We start from the raw sequence: 20371 nt of genomic DNA, 5'->3' as shown, positions 1-20371 counted from the left end.
GAAGAGGGGGGATCTAAAGAAAATTTATGCCAACAAGTGAGGATCATAAGAATAATTATTACAGAGCCTTATGGGGAGGAGATCAGGTAAATTTTTTCATGACATAGCCAATATCCTCTTCCTTAGGTGACCGGTCCCGAATTCTAGCTAGTTGGGCCCAAATTCCTCTCCTCCTTTGAGGCTAAAACCTAAGTATCGTGAAACTTTATTTGGTAAAACTTGTCACGAGCGTGGGACAAAGAAAAAATTTTGAGTCTCCATAAGGAATCGAACCTCAGACCTTCGGATTCCACGCTCTGATGCTCTACCACTGAGCCACGGAGACTTTACAATGAGCGAGGTCTATTACGAAGTTCATATGACATGCGTCCTACATAATTCTAGAATCAGCAATGTTGACAGCGTCATGTTTATAAATAGAATGAAAGAGATGGTAAGTTTTGAGCTCGGTAAAGAAATTGACGAGGGGCTAACGTTCGAAATGGCAGCTTTTAAACTATCTACGGTGGCTGATTTACGTTATCAACTTAGTTGATAATACTAAATTATCCTGTTTTCTAGACTACCCTCTGTTTAACTCTGTTTGACAGAGCTTTTTCTGAAGCTCCTCACCTTGTCCTACTATTTCACAAAAGAGGTGTTTCAAGTTCAGTTTTCCCCCGCGTTGTCTGGGCTCTCTGCTGAGTAGTCATCAAATTGAGATGAATGAAATGAATGAGTGAAAGTGAATGCGCAAATTTGTAAACGAATGCACTGTAATTTGTGAAGCTAAAGAGTGGACAGTTCTTATCTAGTTTGGATTGGGAAAGGAATTAATGAACTCAATTTTTATTACTAACCCTAATGCGTCTCTTTTCCTCTTAGAACACAATGTGAAAAGTCTAGAAGAGGAACAAATGTTAAAGTATACATGAGGTAAAATGATTCTTCTACAAAAAAACGTAATGGTACATTTTGCCGTTTAGAATCTTTTTCGTATACTGACCTCTCAATAAAGAGAGAGCACCAAAGGCCCGATCAGAGTAACTCATCACATTTGTATTTATCTTCACGTCTTTCTCTTTCTTTCTTTTCAAAAAAAGCGATCTTGAGAAGTCTTTTTCGGTTGAGGACCTTGACACTGACAGGTTTGTATGAAGTTTGTTAGTTTCTTGGCCTTCTTTTTTCATTTTTTTTTTTTTTTCAGTTTCTTTTCTTTCGTCATTTCTTAGCTTAGGATACGTTCCACGAAAGATCTCACGGAGATTTCGTCAATAATATAGTCCAGTTTGCAAAACGTTGTGGTCCTGGGCAAAGCAATGCTTTAAGAGTGCGTGCTAACTTAGAATTCTTGAAATCGTGCTGTTATATTATCAAGGAATCAAAGTCTTTCACGCCCTGTTCGGTAAACTGAAAACTGACATTTTCCTTTTCACGATAGGCCAGTTACGGATGATGCATCAGCACAAGAAAACTTTCTGTACGAAAGGTATGTTTTGGTGTACTCGACCTTTTAGTCAGTTAAGTAACCCTAGAACGCCTACGAGTGATTGCCATCTAGTTTCTCCCTACAGTATCACTTGTGAGTCAAGCCTTAAGGTCATGAGAATATAGAAAATGATCGCTTACTAAATAAGCTTTTGGTTATTTTACAAATTCTCCTTGTTGTTACCAATAAAAGGCCGGGAAACGTGCAGGCAAAGTGTGGAGACTCTGCATATTTATATCAGGGTGTAGCAGGTTAATTTTTCATTAGGCGCTAATTAATTTCAAGTGTCTTTAGCAGGCTTTTCACACAGCCACGAGACTGCGAGGAAAAGTCCTCTGAAAACTTATTATATGAAAGGTAAGCTGAGCCATTTTTACCTTAACTTGCTTATAATGAGGATTGATGGTGTTAGACTCCGGTTAGAGAGGTCTGGGTCCTAGCCTTGCCTGGTCATAGTTCTGTATTCCAGCCTCTCTCCACCCACATGTATGAATGGGTAACAATTCAAACAGCGAAATGCTGAGGGGTAACATGCAATACTTTGGTATCCAATCCATGGGGTAGCAAGGAGGGGAGATAGTAATTCTACACTCACTTCACACATCATGCCAACATCGTAAAGTTTCCCACGCATTGTAGATCCTTGTAGATCACGTTGACGAACTCACAACACCGCTAAATTGTTACCAACTTTTGAACTTTGAATTTTAGTTTTCATCATCGCGTCTCTGTCCCAAAAGTAGAAGACAACGTCCTTTATGAGAGGTGAGAATCAAATCAGCTGTTGGTAACATAAACTTCAATACCCATGGTCGACTCCCGTATAGAACGTCAAAGTACCTCTTCCCTTCACTCTTCACCTTCTCCCTTCCCCCTTTCCCCTTTCCCCTTTTCCCTTCCCCCTTTCCCCTTCCCCTTTCCCCTTCCCCCTTTCTCCTTTCCCATTTCCCTTTCCCCCTTCCCCCTTCCCCCTTCCCCCTTCCCCCTTCCCCCTTTCCCCTTCCCCCTTTCTCCTTTCCCCTTCCCCCTTTCCCCTTCCCCCTTTCTCCTTTCCCCTTTCCCCTTCCCCCTTTCTTCTTTCCCCTTTCCCCTTCCCTCTTCCTCCTTTTCCTTCCCCCTTCCCCCCTCCTCCTTTTCCTTCCCCCTTCCCCCTTTCCCCTTTCCCCTTTCCCCCTCCCCCTCTCTCATTATCCTTCCCTCTTTCCCCTTCCGACTTTCAACGCCTAGAATCGAGCAACGAACTTCTCTCTAATCCATTATGGCTGGGTAAAATTGTGATTAATCGCCTCTATCAGTGAGCAGAGACGGATTTTTAAAAAAGCACGTACAGACAGGCACGCGCTGAAACTAGATTATATTACTTTTGATCTTCCGGAATTTTTTTCTGATTGGCACTATCCCTTGCTTGCTTTTCTAGTTTATCGTTTGCTGAAGGAAGAGAAGAGGAGAAGAACAAAGAGAGTGAAAGTCATCTTCATTACAAAACAGTCACGTGAACGAATTGCCTTCACTCAACCTCGCTTTTTGCCACAGCTGTGGTTTTCCACCAAAGGAGACAAAATACAGGAGTGAGAGACTTTTTTTTGAAAGCAGCATTTGAAGCTTTGATTGCACTGTGGGCCTTTGGCGAAATTTTTGACGTGGTGAGAGGATAATTTTGTATATTTGGCTAAATGATTGCCAAAATTTACACAATAAAACTGCTGAAAATATTCAGTTTTGTAATGATTAATTGTTATACTCAAATATTGTTGTAAAGATTGACGTAAGACATATTCTGGCTTCAAACAGGTTTGAATTAACCCTGATCGTTGAAAATAGCGATGTTATTCTTTACCGCTGTCGAGTAGTTAAGAGCGCTTTTCCACATTGGTGGAGTGCAAAGAAAAAAAAAAAGGAACGTTTCCGCATTAAGTGTTAAAGTGTTAACCGTGTTGCTAAAATGGAAACATCTTTCTCTGCTTTAATTTTTTCTTTATTTTCTTTGATTGGTTTAAAAAGTGAATAAATAATGGCGAGAAGTTATGTTTAAAATCTCTTGATAATGCTTTTTGTTACTTGAACAAACACTCAAGTTGTGCGTGATAGTGTGGTTTGATCGTCTGAGTGAGTGAGTGTAGTCCTGAGAAGGACTTTTGTAGGTAGTTGTGACTGAAGTTTCGACAACCAGCTGAGAGGACGTCAGTCGACTGACAAAAACAACTCACTTGACTCTGATGATTACTTACGCTCAAGCTGTCGAAACGTCAGTCACTTCCCCAGACAACTAGACTACACTATTACCGGGTTCAAACAATTTACTGTGCTGTACTTGTGTGTTGATCAATTTTTGTCTGCCTGAGGCGTAGGCGACAAGTCAAGGAAGAAAGCTTGGATCAAAGTCAGTATCTGAGCAACTGCGGACCTACTCCTCCCCTAAACCAACATTAACCCTAACTTGTAATAAGTTGACTGTTGCTGGGTTGGAGGGGGGAGCTGCGCGGTTGCTCTGATACTAAAATTGAACCAAACATGTCATGCTTTTGAAATGATTGAACGTCACTGAGGAAGCTTTCATATTAATTATCAATACATGTAAGTAAGTGTGGTTTAAGGGATCGTGGCTGAGCAGATGCTAATAAGACGAAATATCTCTCGTTGCATTCATCGGTATCCTGCAAGAAAGGAAACGACTGCAGAACGATGGCGGCAAATAATTTAACAGGGGAGAGAACACAAACGAGAACATTTCAAGAACTGCGCTGCTCTCCTTCCTTAGCAAGTGGATTACAACAACAGTCAATTTATCTCGCAACAGTCAACATTTTTCTCTCCGTCACAGCATTAATCGGGAATTCTCTTATCCTTGTTGCTCTTCGCAAGGAATCTTCCCTCCATCCGCCATCCAAAGTCTTGTATCTTTGTCTGGCATCAACTGATCTGTTCGTTGGTCTTCTTAGCCAACCTCTGTATGTTACTCATTGGATGTCCTTGGTTCAAGAACACTGGAGTCTTTGTCGACTCGCAATTGACGCAGTCTCCATGACAGGCTTCACCTTATGTACAGTGTCTTTGTTGACGATGGCGGCCATAAGCGTGGACAGACTTCTCGCCCTATTGTTGGGGCTGAGATACAGACAAATCGTAACTTTGAAGCGCATGTATGCCTTGGTAGCTACCTTCTGGGTGCTATCCAGTCTCGCTGGGTTGTGTTACATGCTAGATCACCGCATAACCATTTGGTATGGCCAGACAACTAGGATATTTGGCCTCATAATCCCAATCGCCTCGTACACAAAGATTTTCCGCACTCTCAGTCACCATGAGGCTCAAGCACAGGATCATATTCAACAACCGCCAAGCCGAGCAATTCAACTGAACATAGCGCAATATAGAAAAGCAGTGTACAGTGCACTGTGGGTGCAGTTAGCATTAGTTGTTTGTTATGTGCCTATGAGTATGGTGGAAATTGGTACGGCTTTTAGTAAAACATATTCATCGCATTTAATCGTTATTAGGGGAATAGCAGTAACTTTGGTCTTCTTTAACTCAACGGTGAACCCATTTCTTTACTGCTGGAGGATAAGTGAAGTAAGACTAGCAATAAAGAAATCAATCAGACAAGCACTTTGCTGTCCATGACGTTAGATCCTCCACGATTTACAATCGTGCTGATGTTTTCAAAGCTGAATTAAAGAGTCTCATTTATTATTAGAGAAAACTCGTTGTGCAAGAAGAAACGAGAAACAAAAGAAGAGAATAAAATTCATTGTATAACTCCGTTCGATTGAATGTACACAAGACTAACATCCTTCGTGTTTCGTGCTACCTTCTTGATCATGGATACAACTTGTGGTTTAATTACAAATGAACATGCATGCACGGTTTAGAAACAAATGGGGTGTTGGATTGATTTTAATATCTTTGCAATCTTCCCGGCAAAATGGAAATAAGCGATAAAGGTAGAGGAAGGTAGAGGAGATAGAGAGGAAGATAGAGAGGAAGATAGAGGGGAAGATAGAGAGGAAGATAGAGAGGAAGATAGAGGGGAAGATAGAGGGGAAGATAGCTGTTATTTAGCGGTAGTGAACAATTTCAAATTTTCACCGAACAATGAGGAAGCCCCATAATCCCCGTCAAGTCGGTCACTAGACTAGCTAGCGACTCGAATTTGTGGACAGTGTTTTATATTCAGTCATTATAAAATAATTCAAATAGTACGCGCGCTCTGATTGGCCATAAAACCATTTTACATGAGCGTATGTAAACACGGTTTTCGTTCCTCTTTCATTAGTTATTTTATAAAAGAAATGTAAAATGGTTTCCGTGTTTACATAGCCTGATGTAAACACTTGGGAGGTTGGGAGAACACTCGATAAGCTGGAAACTACTCCGCTTCGCGTCGTGGTTTCCTACGCTTATCTCGTGTTCTCCCAACCTCCCGCGTGTTTACATCAGGCTATGTAAACACGGAAACCATTTTACATTTCTTCATGAAAGTTTAAAGATGTTTCTATTGCTAGTAATCGACGTGTAACTGAGTGCATGAAATAAATTTGACTTTGTAACACTGGAGGGGTCTTTAAGATCGATCGTTTTTCCGGATAGAATGTTACCGGGGGCAAATTAATTTCGAGGGGAAAGTGTTGTGAACACTGATCCGCTAAAAGTTGTTTGCGAGCTGTAATCGTTGTAAGTCTAGGACTTCTTATCTAATAGCTTTCACCAATCAACTTGCACTTACTCTTTTTTTGTCAAGGGCTCTTTAAAACGCATTACCACATAAGAGCAATCCAGAATTTTCTAACATTCAGGTAGAATTTATCCATTTCTCGAGCAAATAACATGTCTCCTTGATAAACTACTTATCTTATCGTTCATAAAGTGGTTAAAGAGCATTCTCTCATCGTAATAAATAATGGAAAAACTGATGTCTTTATGTTTGCCGACTTAAATTTAAGAATTAACTTTTAAAGCTTATTTATGCTTAAATTCAACTACTCCAAATGAAATAAACAGCTGGTTGCCACCAACGCAGTCTGGATGGGTCAACAGTCAAAAGGCCAATAACTAGCCGCCAAACTCGCAGATCTCAATGGGGCAGTAACATTTTAAGCTAACAGTTAAAATTTGCCTCTTCACCACTAACGGTTCTAAGAAATTTTGCCGTGGAAGTTAACAGAAAATTTTTTTAAGGTTAATATTTTTTACGGCTAATAGTTAAAATTTATCAATTTTTATGTCCAGCAGCTATTTTTTTTTTCTCTGCTTTACGACTAACAGATAAACCTCATTGAGACCTTTTTTTTACGTACGCCGGAGTCAAGCCCCGCGCTATGTAGGCAAATGGCACAAATAACATCCTTTTACAGATCCTTTTTGATAAATTTACAGCAAAAAAACAGAACTGACTTCTCTCAGGAAACACTTTCGGTGTCGTCAAACGTGTCTTCAAACGTCAGCTAGCCGTGAGTTTTAGAGTGAGTTCCACATTAACGAGTCACTCAGCCGTTATCGCTTATTATGCAATTTAAAAGATATTTGTTTTCAACCCTGAAGTATAAAAATTGACTCGGTGGGCAGCACTGAAAACTTGTAGTGATGAAAAGTAGTTTTTAAATACACAAAAAAGTTCTGTCCGGATCCGTCTGAGACAGAAATATTCCGAAAGTTTTCAATAAAAAAAATTAGAACCCTGTTTAAAAGATAAGCTAATATAACAGCTCATTGCTCTACATTACGTAAATTATTGTGCCTACGGCAGCAGCAATTTGCATGTAGGAAATTGGCAAAATATGTATGTCTGAAATATTTTGCGAAATGTGCCAATGGTTGAAGAAAGAACAGAGTGAAAAAGTGAAGCGTTATCAACAATAAGTAACTCGTCATTCAGAAAAACTTAACCAGCAAACGTCAAATGACCTAAAATTGAATCATTTCCAGTCAGAGATATAACTCCACACATAAGACCCTCCTCTGAAACACTGCAAGAATATCTGGACCCAATCACCAATCGTACCGCTTGTATTCCTCGTTATAACTCTGTTTCTATTAACCTGCCATCAAACCCACATAAAAACCCACTTCTAATCCCGATTAAACAGTGTAAAAAAGACAGTTGCAACGAACTTGCTTTTAAGAATGTAAAAAATGGAAGGTTAAAAGTGATATTACAGGCATGTTAAGTTGTTTTTATTGGAGAAGTATTTTAGCACCTGTGGTTTTTCCTCAGGAAAAAAATACACAGTAAGACATGCGTTGAGCAAAAGAATTCGCGTGAAAGTCCTTCGAAGCAATTTGACGCGCGTGAAACTGTTCCCAATTGTCACGTCTTTTCGTGGTAGGCAGCTTTGGCGCGTTCGAATGTTCTTCGAATGTTCTTGAGTGTGAGACAAGATATGTCTTCGTGTACAGTATTGTACAGAATAGTAATACAGTTAACTCCTTTTTACTCTGTGAAGAACACAGCAGTCAGTTATAAACCGAGCCTTTCAGCTTCTTTAGCTTCAAAAAATGTGTAGGAGAGAGTGATGGTGTCCACTTTAGCCATGGCAGGATCTTCAGTGAATTCGGGATCAATGTAAAAAAATACTGGCATATCCACCTGCCAACAAAAATAGAAGTGCTCTGATTAACATCAAACAGACTTTAAAAGAATTAAAATGTGGCCTTGTTTCCTTTATGACACCTGTAACAAAGAGTGGCTGTTCCTGGTGGACAGAAGCTCTGAGATGTTAAGTTAAAATGACAGCTACCAAAGATGGAGTAAGGATCTCTCTCTGGAATTTGGTGATATGCCAGGTTGTTTCAGTGTCATATTTATCCTCCTAGTTTAATGTGGAAATGTATTCCCACTGGAAAGATTGTGAAAGCTTAACCTTACCTGTTCATGTGGATTCAGTCTCTGTTCCTCAAAGCAAAAGCACTAGGAATAAAAAAATCATTTGTAAATCACTCTGAAAATAATAATGTCACAAAGTAACAAAATCTTACTAATAGTAATAAGGGCAGAAAAAACGCTATCCCTCCTTGCTCCTATGAGTGACTAAGACAGTATTTCTCATCACAATATCAATACAATATCAAGGAGACAAATGAAGTGATACAAATAAATAAGAAAAGCCTCAACTAGTAGATTTTTTGTTGATCTGATACCAAATTCTCAAAACTAACATCATAAAAATTACATGGCTCATAGTAAAGAGAATTTTTAATGAGATTTGGGAGTAAAATGATTAAATTTTAACAACAAAATAAGACTTACCTGGATTTTGTTGAAATATTGTCCTGCCTCAAAGGGAATCACATTATATGTTGAAATTCCTGTGATGGGCTCATTAGTTGGGTTAGTAGCAGTGTAAAATGCCAGAGCTGTTTCCCCTGGTACAAGCTGGAAAAAATTCAGTGCGGCTCAAGGTCAAATGCTGCTGTCATTCACATGATGCAAAAATAATTATAGATACACACACTGTAGATTTGTGATCTTGGTTGAACTGCACATGTCAAAAGAGATGATAGCACCAAACAAACTCATTTCAATTATACCCTGATAGCTGTCTGTTGAGGTCTGAAGTTCCACTGCATGGAAGCACTTCTATCTGCATTAAACCTGATAACTAACTCTCTTTCTGGTTTCCTTTCCATCTGCTCGATCTTCTCCCCAGATTCCTCTCTCTTCACTGTTCCACCCAAACCTGTTGCCTACTCAGACAAAATAGAAACAAAAGTAATAATCCAGCTATCTTCTGTTATAACAGTGCATTAGCTTTGAGGTAAAGATAATCAAGATGTTCTTTCATGCTGACAATATGCTAACGTTTAAAATGTCAGCTTCAGTATTTCTCTACAGTGGCCAATTCATGATATAACTCAGTTGATAAAACCAAATTATAATGCAAACCCCATTGAGGCAGTACTACAGTTGCTATAGAAACTTACCCCTTTTAAAGGTAGTGAGCCTTAGGTGAAGGATTTAGCGTCCCTCAAACAAAACAACAATTCGAACTAGCTTAAATTTTTTTTACTTTGAAATCTTTTTTCAACTGCAACACAAACAAAGAACAATAAATTGAAATGGAGAGCGGAGATTGGTGGGGAAAGAAGGATAGTAAATGTACTTGTTGCTTGTGGCCAGGACTGTAAATCAAATTCACTCACCTGGCAGTAAAGGCGATAAAGAGGTACAGCAAGGTATGAGGCTCCCACAACTGTGACTGCAAGGGCTATTATATAAATCGCTGTTGTCTTGTTCCGCATACTGGAGGCCGAATGTCCTTTCGAGCCGACACGAGTCACAGCAAAACGTCGACTGACACCCCACATCAAATCTGGAAACATTTTTACGCGCCTTGCTGGTAAGAGGGTTATTTCCTTTGTCACTGAAAGTTCTTTAAAGCATCTTGTGCAAATAAACCTGTTTCGTGTTATGCTATGAAAGCATACTCTCCCTACCATAAGCTTACATAATCTTGAACCCAGAACACCATGATGAGGATTCGAAAGCAACACTCTCTGGCCAGCAGCCCGAAGAAGCAACCCAATCATGCTACAAAATTCAAATGTAATAAAATGATGAAACCACAATGTTTTTGTATTTCTTGGATGGTAACAGTTTTTACAATCACGTTAAGGAATTATGTCATCTAATTCCGCCATATTGTATTTTCACATTAACCGAGTAAGGCTGGGTTTTAAAAATAGTTGTCTCCTTCCCAGGGTCTCACGGCTCTGTTCCATCAACTTTTCTGTTTCCTTGCGTTTTAATTGAGCATCAGTTCCCTTAAATGTTGTATCATCAAAATGGTGGAATTTCATGGCCTTCAAGCTCAGAAATTTTAATGCAGCAGAAATAATGCTTGAGCCACGAAAATACACACTGTAGCGTTGAGATTGGTAAGATAGATAACCTTGAAGATTTACAACCAGCATCAATCCACTAAGTATTTGAAAAGTGCTGATTACAACATTTACAAGTGCATAGGGAGACTCTGTCTTAAGGAGTACTTCCTTTAGTTACATAAATGAGTAAGAATTTCTTAACAAGATAATTTTGGTTTTACCAACTGAATTGAATGCAAATTGGTCACTGTAAAGAGTTTTAGCTTTGAAACTCTTTACAATGGCCAGTTTACATTATCAACTCAGTTGATAAAACCAAAGTTATCTTGTCACACTCCCCCACCGAGGCAACACCACAATTTCTTTAGAAACTTAGCCTCTTTAAGAATTTCATAAGTTGAGGTATTTGGAAGGATAGGGTAATCTAACAGAGGGGCTGCCTCTGAGGTTCTCCATAGCATCATTAATTAACTTAACTGCTTCGTTATTTCTATATAATTGTAAACAAAAGTTTAGAGAATAAAATGGATGAATTTTTTGGAAAAAGTACTAATTTTCATTTTAGAATGTACAGTGCAGGCAAATGTCCTGTCAAAAATGGAAAATGGTAAACTATTTTTGAAGACCTCATCAAAAAGGCTGAAACATTTTGGATAAAGATTTCATCAATGGGTCACTTTCCATACCTCCCCAAGGTAAACTTTCACATGGAGAGAACAAATATATTAGTGGCAGTTAAAATATTCACACAGATCTCCTACATGATACTTACAATACCATTGAAGCACTAAAACATCAATCAAGTGCATTAGCACTATATTTACAACAGCTTACATAAACAAAGCCTGTACATTCATACACTATTTGCTATATTTAGTATATAAATTTCTGTTAATCCTAAATTATTTATAACTTAGTCTAACAGCTCTTGTGTACTCTTTTCTATAGACACCTCATAATACTGATATGTACAATTATCTTACAACAAAGTTATAGTTACATTCAAGACTATAACAAAACAGTTGTCTGAATAGATGAATCCACAAATTTTTAAATAGCATATTACTTCTCCTCTAAGATGCAGTAAAACTTAATATTACATCTTATATAACATTCATATTGACAGGGTCTGTAGAGTTCCAGTCCCAAAAATCTAGCTATGAGATATTTTCCAGGGCACTGCACATGATTTCATCTTCTCTGCTGAACTTTTCATCTTCCTCTGAATGATCTTGTGATTGATTAACCTGATAATTAAATGATAGATAGAAAAACATTGAAAATTAGAGAGAGAAAGGAAATAAAGGCAAACTTCTTCAAAACATGAATTAATGCAATCAAAACCTTGGTAAGTCTTCCTTTTTGAATATATTTTCAAACTTGATTGCACAGAAATTATGCTTAATCAGGGTAAATATATTTAATATGTACCTTAATAATGTATTTCTAGTTTGGGATCAGACTCACTTTTAATGAGGTCTGTACATCCTCCAAATTTTAATTATTTTTTATTTGCAATGTTTTACTGAATTGTATTGGAATTCCATCAACAACTAGAAACATCTTATGTACACAAACACTGAAAGAAATGTGCAGCCTACATAATTCTTTTTTAAATCCTTACCTCCATTTTTTCAAAGGAGCTGTCCTGTTGTCTTGCACTTAATTGTAATGAGGATAGGCTAGACTGTAGCATTGCCACCACTCTGTCCAAATGTCTATGTCAATATAAACAGTTAATTGATATTTAATATCAATACCATACATGCAAATAAGATGCTGAAGGAACATATCATTAGGCTTAATGCAAATAAAGTAGAATCCTGATTTCAGGATCTTCTTTTTGTAAAATATATAAACCTATTTTTCTTTTCCCCCAGAGCCTTGGAAAATTGGAATTCCCTCATTGTTAATTTAAATTCTGAAGAATTTGGGTTGAATGGGGAAGGTTTGCAGAGATCATAGGTTCATTTCATTTTGGATAAAAAGTCCACTTTGTATCCAATCTCTTAAATGTGTAAAACAACATTGGTTTTTTAAGTACACTTAAATGAACATTACTTGTTTAGTTTGTCTGCTGTGTCCAGTCTCTGCTGCTTTTGCCTTTCCATCATTACTCTTAATGTCTCTCGTGCCTGCAAGGTGTCAAAATATATTAACTTTGTCACCTGAAATAACTTTTTTCAATCTAATGGCTCAGAGCTGAATCAAATTCAGGTAAAAACAAAACATCCTAGGAAATTCAATTCCTCATAGAATGTGCTCATAATTATATGAAAATGAGCAATTTAAGGAGTGTAGCTGCTGAGGCTACTGAGTGTCCTCTTGCTTATCAATCTAGAAAACAAAGTACACCCCTTACTACCATACTGATTTCTTCAGCAGGACAGTATCTTATGGAAAAGAAATCTATTAGTTTACCCAGAGGGATACTGACAGAAAAAATTATCAAATTAGGCAAGTCAATTGTAGTTAATATTTGATTATTAACCTGATGTGGTCGAAGTTCATTGATCAAGTGATGAATATTGATAAATAGTAAGTTCAAGTCTTCTAGTTTTTCTTCTCTCTGAAAATAAAGGCAAAAAAGGACTACATTACATCAGGATGCAACTAAAGAAAATTAATTGTGAATCAATTAACCATTTCACTTAAAAGCAATTCCACCTAGTGCATTAAAATGAGTTACTAACATATAATAATTTGTCAGGATGATACCTTACAGGGTTTGGTTTGTAGTAACTATGACAGTTTTAAACAAGAATGCTTCTGTAAAGACTTTTAGCAGTTTCTGAACTGATCACTCTTTTTCAAGTAAGTTGCATGTGTACCTGAAAACCTGTGCAGTTTGACACTGTGTAAGGGTAAACATACCTTAGGTGATGAAGGAGATTTAATTAGAATATCTAACAGCTCCAAGAAGTTTATGACAATAGAGTGATTTAGTTTTTTTAGCTCTTTGATGCGATCTAAGGGAATAAGAAAAACAATATTTAAAATTCTGCAGAAAAGAGAAAAGATGAAATAATAAATAGTAAGTTTCATTAGATATTAAAACAGTGCATTACTTTTAGTCATGAAGAAAAATAACTTTAACCAATTCTTACTTGCAAGAAGTAGGTACTTAAAAAGCAAAGGGATTGTACTTGCACTTGTTTTACTCAACAGACCATTTTGGCTTGTTAGCTCAGTTGGTAGAGCACTGCACTGGTATCACAGAGGTCATGGGTTCAAATTGCGCACAGGTCTCAATTTTTTCAGGCCTCGTTTTTACTGCCACTTAAGTAGTGTTCATTATTGCAAAGATCACTCTCATATTCATTTCTTATATGCAGTTCACATGTATTATTTTTCATATATTCACATTCATTCAGACCAGGGTCAATTCTCATGTTTAAAAATACTGTACATACCAAATCTCCCCTGAGTTGTATAAAGTCTGGTTATTCCCTGAAGTTCTAACGGTCTGATAATGGATTCGTCAGTCTGAGAAAAATAACGAATAAAGCAACATCAAAATGAAAAAATCATATTTTATGAAAGACACAACCTTAGAAGCGAGCTCACCACACTTTAACGGTCATCAAAGGATATAAATGACAAACTAGTCACTAAAACAAAAGATTAAGAACGTAATATTTCATTTATCGCTAAGAAGTTGTAAATATTAGCGTGTAAAACTTGCTTGTATCGATCCTAATCAAGTAAGTTACTGTATACTCTCATTTCAGCAAAACAACATTCGATTATGAAGGGCAATACCTCAAAAGAAGCCCCAAACATAGCGTAAGCTCCCTCAGCTGGAGTTGGTGGATCAGGTACTAATTGTTTCTCTACATTTTCATCTGTGTAAACCTTGTAGTATTGAGCTGGTGGAAGAGGAAACGGACAGACACCTTCTGCAGCCATCTTAGAAAATAGTCGGATGCCTGAAGTGGACTATGGGTAATATTTCTCTTTTCCAGTCCTTTCTGGAAGTGCGAGATGTTTCTTTCTGGTGAGCTAGCAAATTAACCCCGCAAAGAAAAAGTATAAGCGATGGTCCTGTGGTAGTATTCTACTAGAAGAATATAAATTGTGGTAATGTGGCATTTTTACAGATGAATCTTCCTTAACTCTTGAAGTTTAAAGAAGTTAACCATCGCAGGAACAGAAAAGAAAGGTGTTTAGTTACTATGATGTCCTCTTCAATAACCTTTAATAGTTCATTTTTGAGGGGGGGAGACTCAGAAATATGCTTAGAAGTCTAGAGTTTGAGATAACTTTAGTTATATTTTCCTATTTTTTTCTCTCAAATCATGAATCAGAGTTAAAACAAAATTAGAGCTGCATGTGACAGGTTTTCAAGGCACAGAAGTGCTCCCTTACCAAAAATTTGAAAATAAAATGGCTGTTATCAGAATATTGTTTTCATACAAAGATTATGAGAATAGCAAGTTTTCATTAAGTGAGTTGTAGAAGATGAACAAGCAATGCAAAGCCTATAAATTATGTTTTTCAATGATAATTTTGCAGGTATGGCCACAGCCACAGGCTCAGTGGCTAATGAGTGTTCATCAATTAGGATAATCATACAGCAGTGTCTCTCAGCCAGACTACAGGTGCAACCACCGACAGAAACTGAAGATGCAAAATGGGTTGAGGTAAGTATGACAGCTTGCAAGCAAGTTCTTATGGCATGACGGAGCACCTGCCATGTAGCTAACCCTTTAACTTGCAAGATCTAATCATTTGTTCTCCCCTTTAGCCAGCTGCTACAATTTCCTTCCTACAAGACTTTGATTTTAAAACTCAACATAACAACTTCTTCCTGATAAGTCTGAGTAGTCTGACTATATCCGTCTTCTGAATGATGTATGAATATTTTATTATTAACATAAGTTACATATGAATCACCTCTAGGAGACAAAGACGAAGGGTTAAGCTACAAGAAACATGAAAATGAAAAAGATGAGTTAATAAGGGGTTTGTGCACAAATGAGAATGGTGCATTTGTAGGTAAACACACTGTGTTCAGGAAACAGTGGTAACTGAGCAAGCATTCATTTCTCGGTACAGGTCTTTCATAGACTTGTCATGTCACCTCTCAGAGGTTACCTCATCCAGTTATTCTTCACCACAGTTAATTTGTTCATTTTCCACCTCTACTTTTTGTTCTAGAAACATGTCAGGTTTGGTCTTAGAAGAAATCAATGTCATTTATCATATCTCAAGGGGTAGAATTGCACTAAACATGATATAATTATTGTATTTCAGTGATAAAGCATCTCAGCTTTTCTCAGAACTGCAATTTAATTAACATACAGTGCAATTTGAAATGATTGGTAATGGAAATCCATCAATCTGCCATCTATACCATTCAGATTACCAAGGGAATTGTTATCTACCTGTGCTTTCTCAGAGGCTCAAACTTGGATATTTTACCAAAAGTTGGTGAGTGAGCAGGAAAAGTTGTAAAATGATGATGGTTCAATTTATGTTCATGTCATGGTCCTCATTACTATATATTGAATCCAAAGTTTTGAGTGGGATGATTTATCATTCTATAGAGTACCGGGTAATTCCTTCAGCCTTCAATACACAGGAAAGAATACAAAACTGTAAGAGGCTTGTCATGATGCATATCTCGTGGGTGAATCACAAATATATGGAAGAGAAAATTGGTTGGGACAGACTGTGGTATCCTACAACATTTCTTCCTATTCCGACTCCAATCACTTTTTACAAACACCAAATTTTGAATCTCTGAACTGACTGACCCCCTCTCTGGACATATCTTGTGTTTGTCAACAATTATTGAGCATGAGGGGATTATATGATAATCTGCAGAAGCTAACATTGATATCAGTTTCCATCATTATCACCATAATTATCATGGTCCATATGTACTTAAGTAAAATTGTTACAGGAATCCTCTGTAAAGGACTTCCTAGTATATGCTCTTTCTGTAGTATTATATTGCACATCTGTGGCTCATACTACCAATTTAGGCTACTCCAATCTGAATCAACTGTTTATGATAATCAAATTAGAGCTTTCACTCTTTATGTTTGTTTGATTGTTTCTTGTGTTTTTCTTTTTTAATCAGTTAAGTCTATTTTGAATGTACGACTGAGTGAGACCACAGCCCGACCAGGAAATGTGTCTGTTCTGGAGTTACCTGGTGATATTCTCATTGTTCCACAGGTAAGTGATCAACAGGGCAAGATCAGGAGACTGGGATAGGACTGAAATTAGCCAAGTTATTCCCACTGCCCGAGCTTATCCCAGTTTCCCAGCTGTGAAGCAACCAGGAGTATTACTGGTAAGGTTTTTAATTGGCAATATCCTCTGAGAATAAGATTTACAAGATTCCAAGGTTCTGACTCATCAAAAAGAAACTATCCATTCTCATAGACAACAAATTCTCTCAAAGGCTTAAATTCAATTTTGGTATATAACAGCTATGTGTGTCAGTAAACATGCCCTTCGATAAGTTAAACAGTATTCGGTTTCATGCTCAGTTCTAATTAAAAAACAACATAACAAGTGTTTGCAGTGTTGAGTTCTTAAGATTTTCAAGGCTCAATTATTAAGGTTTGCAAGGTTCAGTTCTGAGATTTGTGTTCCATTTCTTTAAAATTACTACTTCTTAATGGAATTTTATTCAAGGTTAGATAAACCTCAGTAACTCATAAAGTTTCTCCCAAAGTTATCATTTACCAAGTTATATTCACAAGTGGAGTAAGGAACTTGAGAGTAAAGAGTCGTGCCCAAGCAAACACTGCAAAATATAACTTGACCAGGTATCAAGCCAGAGCTTTTGATGCCAACCACAAAGATATTGCATCTTTTGATCTTAAGAAAGATCAGATTACTTAAAAAAAATTTCATAGATCTGTCATGAGATTGTTTATTTTAAGGGTTTTTAGGAAGAGAATCCTAGAAAGTAGTATGTACCATCATCTCCAGGCAGAGAGGAAATCCCATTGTGCAGTAAATAGGAAATGATGGTACCTGTAGACTACCAACAACCTCTCTTTTCCAATGTAGTCCGTCTCGTGGTTTAAAAGAATCAGCCGAAAAATTAATCTGGTGCTGAACAAATTTTGGGAACGAAGTGTGCGAAAAAGAGGCGCTAGGAAAGAAGGACTAGGAAAGAGAGGCTATTCGTAAGTTATGATATGTAGAGCTTAAGAAAATGGGGTGCCACTATACCAAACCATTTCTTTTTCATCTGTCCACTCTTAACCTTCTGAGTCTTCTTCTGGATAAGAACGTAAATAATCATTTTTTCAGGCAACACTTGGTGGAAAGATGAAAGGAAGAAGTGTTCAGTACCATTCAAATATATCAAAAGACGAAGGAAGGATATTTTATGAAAAGTTTATTACCCTTTGTGAGGTATTTTGTGCCAGTACCTTTGTTTTACTTTCGAGGCTTAAACTTCTTTCTGCGAGTCTTCGTTATTCCCACAAACCTTCATGAACTCAGTCACAAGTTACAGCTATTTTGCAATTATTGTGGACCTTGTTCATACTTTTTGGGCTTCCGCGCAATGGAAAGACGCGCACGACTATCCTTTCTATACCGTTTTCATATAGAAGTGCCCGTATTTTTTAGTTGGCAGTAGTGCATTTCTTTGATGAAAATTCCTACCGACAAATTTAGAATAGCAGCATTTAGTACTACCTCCCTTTTTTCCGTCTTCCCCCCCCCCCCTTCCTCTGTTAATTTGTGATTTCTTGCGCCTCCTTTTTTCTATTTTCGTTCAAATTTCTCTTTTTATTATTTATAGGAAACAGTTCAGGCCAACTCGACGACTTCACCACACTCTACTCCAAAAACAGTGAAATATGGTAAGAGTATTATTGCAAACGCAACCCAACCTGCCTGTTTTAGCGCGCTTTTTGATTCAATATCATGATCACGACAGCCAATCAGAACATAGGTAGAAATCACAAATAGCCACTGATAACTCAGATCAAGATGAGCAAAGCGCGGGAAAAAGTCAGTGGAGAACTTGAGCAAAGACGTTTTTGAGACGCGGACGGTAAGCGGAAGTAAGAATAAAACTAACCTTGGCGCGTTTCAACGATAATGTATCGACCGTAAGGTCTTCGTTTTAGCAATATTTTAAACCAAGCTGTACTGACCGAAAAAGGTGTATTGAGCACCAGGAAAAATAACTTTTACCTTCCGGCTGCCGTCCGCGTCTCAAAACGTTGGTGCTCAAGCTCCTTAGTGGCTGAGGCACGGGGTGGTTTGAATTTTTAAAACAATCAACCAACGAGGTAAGCCAAAATTAATCCAGATTACTAAGAGGGTCCCAATGGGGTTAACCGTTAGCCGTAAAACGGCCAAAATATTTAGCCGTTAGACGTAAAAATTGACAAATTTTAACTGTTAGTCGTAAAAAAAGTTAACCGTAAAAAATATCTCTGGTGGAAACAATGGAAAGGTGTTAACCGTTAGCCGGAAATTGACCAAAATTTTAACCGATAGCCGTAAAAGCCATCACCCCATTGAGACCCTCCACTAACCACGCTCGATTGAAAATGATTGTATTTTTTATTTTCGCCAATGTAATATTAGTTAGTTTTATTGGGTGTTTACTTCTTATCTTCCTGTTTTCAGGCACGTATGGAAACAGACAAGTACTGAGTGTGGAAACAAATGGACCGTTCACCCACGTGTTTGACTTTTAGGACGGTTCTGAATGGCCTTAATGTACAAATTTATTTACGCATAAGTTGCAACTCTTGGAGACCATGTAGAAAAGTTGAATAGTGATTTTTTATTTTTACGGGAAACATCCCTACAAATCGATTTTGCAACATTCAATCTCTCTTCATTCCTACGTTACTCTGACTGAAAAAATGGTCCATTTCGAAAAAGCACTTAGTATAATTCCTTATCGGTCATCTTTCTGTGAGAGTATCACACCGTAGTGTGCTCAGCATATATCAGTCTCATACTGACACTGATCAAAAGAAAACGATCTTGGAAATTCAGAACCGTTTTCCGTACTGCTGCTGAACTACCTCCTGGTAATTCCAGGTCTTCTTACTCGGAAAGTTTCACGGTTCCACTCCAGCCGCGATTTGAGATTCAGTGTTCAATTTCTTTTGTCTTTCTTTAATCATTACAGAATGTATATGATATGTAGGACTTTCCATTACTTACGAAAGGAAAGGTTATAAAAAGTTAGGTTAAAGGGTATAATTTTTTTAAATGGTTGTTCCTCAGGATAAAGAGTCCCATGCTTGTCTGCAAATTTTGCAGAAATCGACAGAATCCTCTATAGGTAGAATAATTTCCTTCGCGTGCACTGCATATATTAGAACCAGAAGTCTGGAACTATTGCGGCGTAAGTTATTGCAATTCTGCTACTGAGGGCTATTGGTGATGAAGGTGCAGCGCTCAGTGCAGTGACTCTTTCATGCCATGATGCAGGCACTTGGTGTTCCTTACCGTTAATACGAGGGGAAAAAGCCGACTTCCCAACCCAGGTTCGTCAATCAACGTAAGGTAGGCAGAAAATCGACCCTCCCATTCCCTCTATTGCCAATAAAAGGTTCAAGTTTCGACGAAGATTTCGTCTCCACCTGGCATTTCGAGTGTCCCTATTAGCTACATGTGTCCCAAGCTTTAGTCAAAGAAAGGCGATTGAAATAACCTCGAATTGTTGGTGGCAAATGAGGCCTAGAAAGATGAGGATTACCCTAAGACAATCAGGAAAGTGAACTTAGTTTTATTTATTTCAAGGAAATTTTTCGAGACTTGAATCAATATTTATGTGATCAAATCAAATTGATCTTACATAATCAGGTACTCAAATAAAATTGATGCACCAAACCAGTCAAGAAACCGAAGCACCTCAATTAAGCAAAGCACCTCAAATAAGCAAAGCATCTCAAATAGGCAAAGCACCTCGAGTAAGCAAAGCACCTCGAGTAAGCAAAGCACCTCGAGTAAGCAAAGCACCTCAAGTAGGCAAAGTAAACAATAACGTATTGTGAGTGAGCAATACATATGAGGTACGATGAATGTTCGCATTCAAGTCACTTTACCAAGTGGTAGGTATGTCGTGTATAGGCAATTGTT

General features: G+C 37.7%; 4 protein-coding genes across 6 annotated transcripts; 2 read left to right on the top strand and 2 right to left on the bottom strand.

Moving 5' to 3' along the window:
* The first annotated feature begins 4150 nt into the window (after positions 1-4150).
* On the top strand, positions 4151-5208 carry LOC136283183 (adenosine receptor A2a-like). The gene has a single exon (XM_066171602.1). The coding sequence runs from the start codon at positions 4151-4153 to the stop codon at positions 5087-5089; it is 939 nt and encodes a 312-aa protein (XP_066027699.1). The 3' UTR covers positions 5090-5208.
* A 2416-nt stretch (positions 5209-7624) lies between these two features.
* Positions 7625-10103, bottom strand: LOC131769803 (cytochrome c oxidase assembly protein ctaG). The gene is made up of 5 exons (XM_059085532.2): positions 9605-10103; positions 8993-9148; positions 8712-8837; positions 8331-8372; positions 7625-8051 (listed from the first exon to the last, which is right to left on the bottom strand). Exons 1-5 carry the CDS (start codon positions 9989-9991, stop codon positions 7923-7925), a joined length of 840 nt encoding a protein of 279 aa, XP_058941515.1. The 5' UTR covers positions 9992-10103; the 3' UTR covers positions 7625-7922.
* Positions 10104-11129: 1026 nt separating this feature from the next.
* On the bottom strand, positions 11130-14200 carry LOC131769813 (mediator of RNA polymerase II transcription subunit 7-like). Its single transcript, XM_059085540.2, has 7 exons — positions 14048-14200; positions 13699-13771; positions 13160-13254; positions 12777-12854; positions 12347-12420; positions 11910-12003; positions 11130-11532 (listed from the first exon to the last, which is right to left on the bottom strand). The coding sequence occupies exons 1-7, from the start codon at positions 14192-14194 to the stop codon at positions 11443-11445; spliced, it is 651 nt and encodes a 216-aa protein (XP_058941523.2). The 5' UTR covers positions 14195-14200; the 3' UTR covers positions 11130-11442.
* Positions 14201-14271: 71 nt separating this feature from the next.
* Positions 14272-20323, top strand: LOC131769817 (D-aminoacyl-tRNA deacylase 2). 3 transcript variants are annotated; one of them, XM_059085544.2, is made up of 7 exons: positions 14272-14365; positions 14801-14928; positions 15649-15718; positions 16374-16471; positions 17564-17668; positions 18063-18123; positions 18902-20323. In XM_059085544.2, exons 2-7 carry the CDS (start codon positions 14803-14805, stop codon positions 18970-18972), a joined length of 531 nt encoding a protein of 176 aa, XP_058941527.2. In that variant the 5' UTR covers positions 14272-14365; positions 14801-14802; the 3' UTR covers positions 18973-20323. The 3 variants fall into 3 exon arrangements, with proteins under 3 accessions (XP_058941527.2, XP_066026729.1, XP_066026730.1); XM_066170632.1 differs by having other exon boundaries at positions 14278-14447; XM_066170633.1 differs by lacking the exon at positions 14272-14365 and having other exon boundaries at positions 14799-14928; positions 15542-15718.
* The last annotated feature ends 48 nt before the right edge of the window (positions 20324-20371 follow it).

Source organism: Pocillopora verrucosa, chromosome 8 (genome assembly GCF_036669915.1).
Source record: "Pocillopora verrucosa isolate sample1 chromosome 8, ASM3666991v2, whole genome shotgun sequence".
In the NCBI taxonomy this organism is placed as follows: Eukaryota; Metazoa; Cnidaria; class Anthozoa; order Scleractinia; family Pocilloporidae; genus Pocillopora; species Pocillopora verrucosa.
Note: the sequence above shows the minus strand (reverse complement) of the source record. Positions and strands in the feature narration are given on the sequence as shown.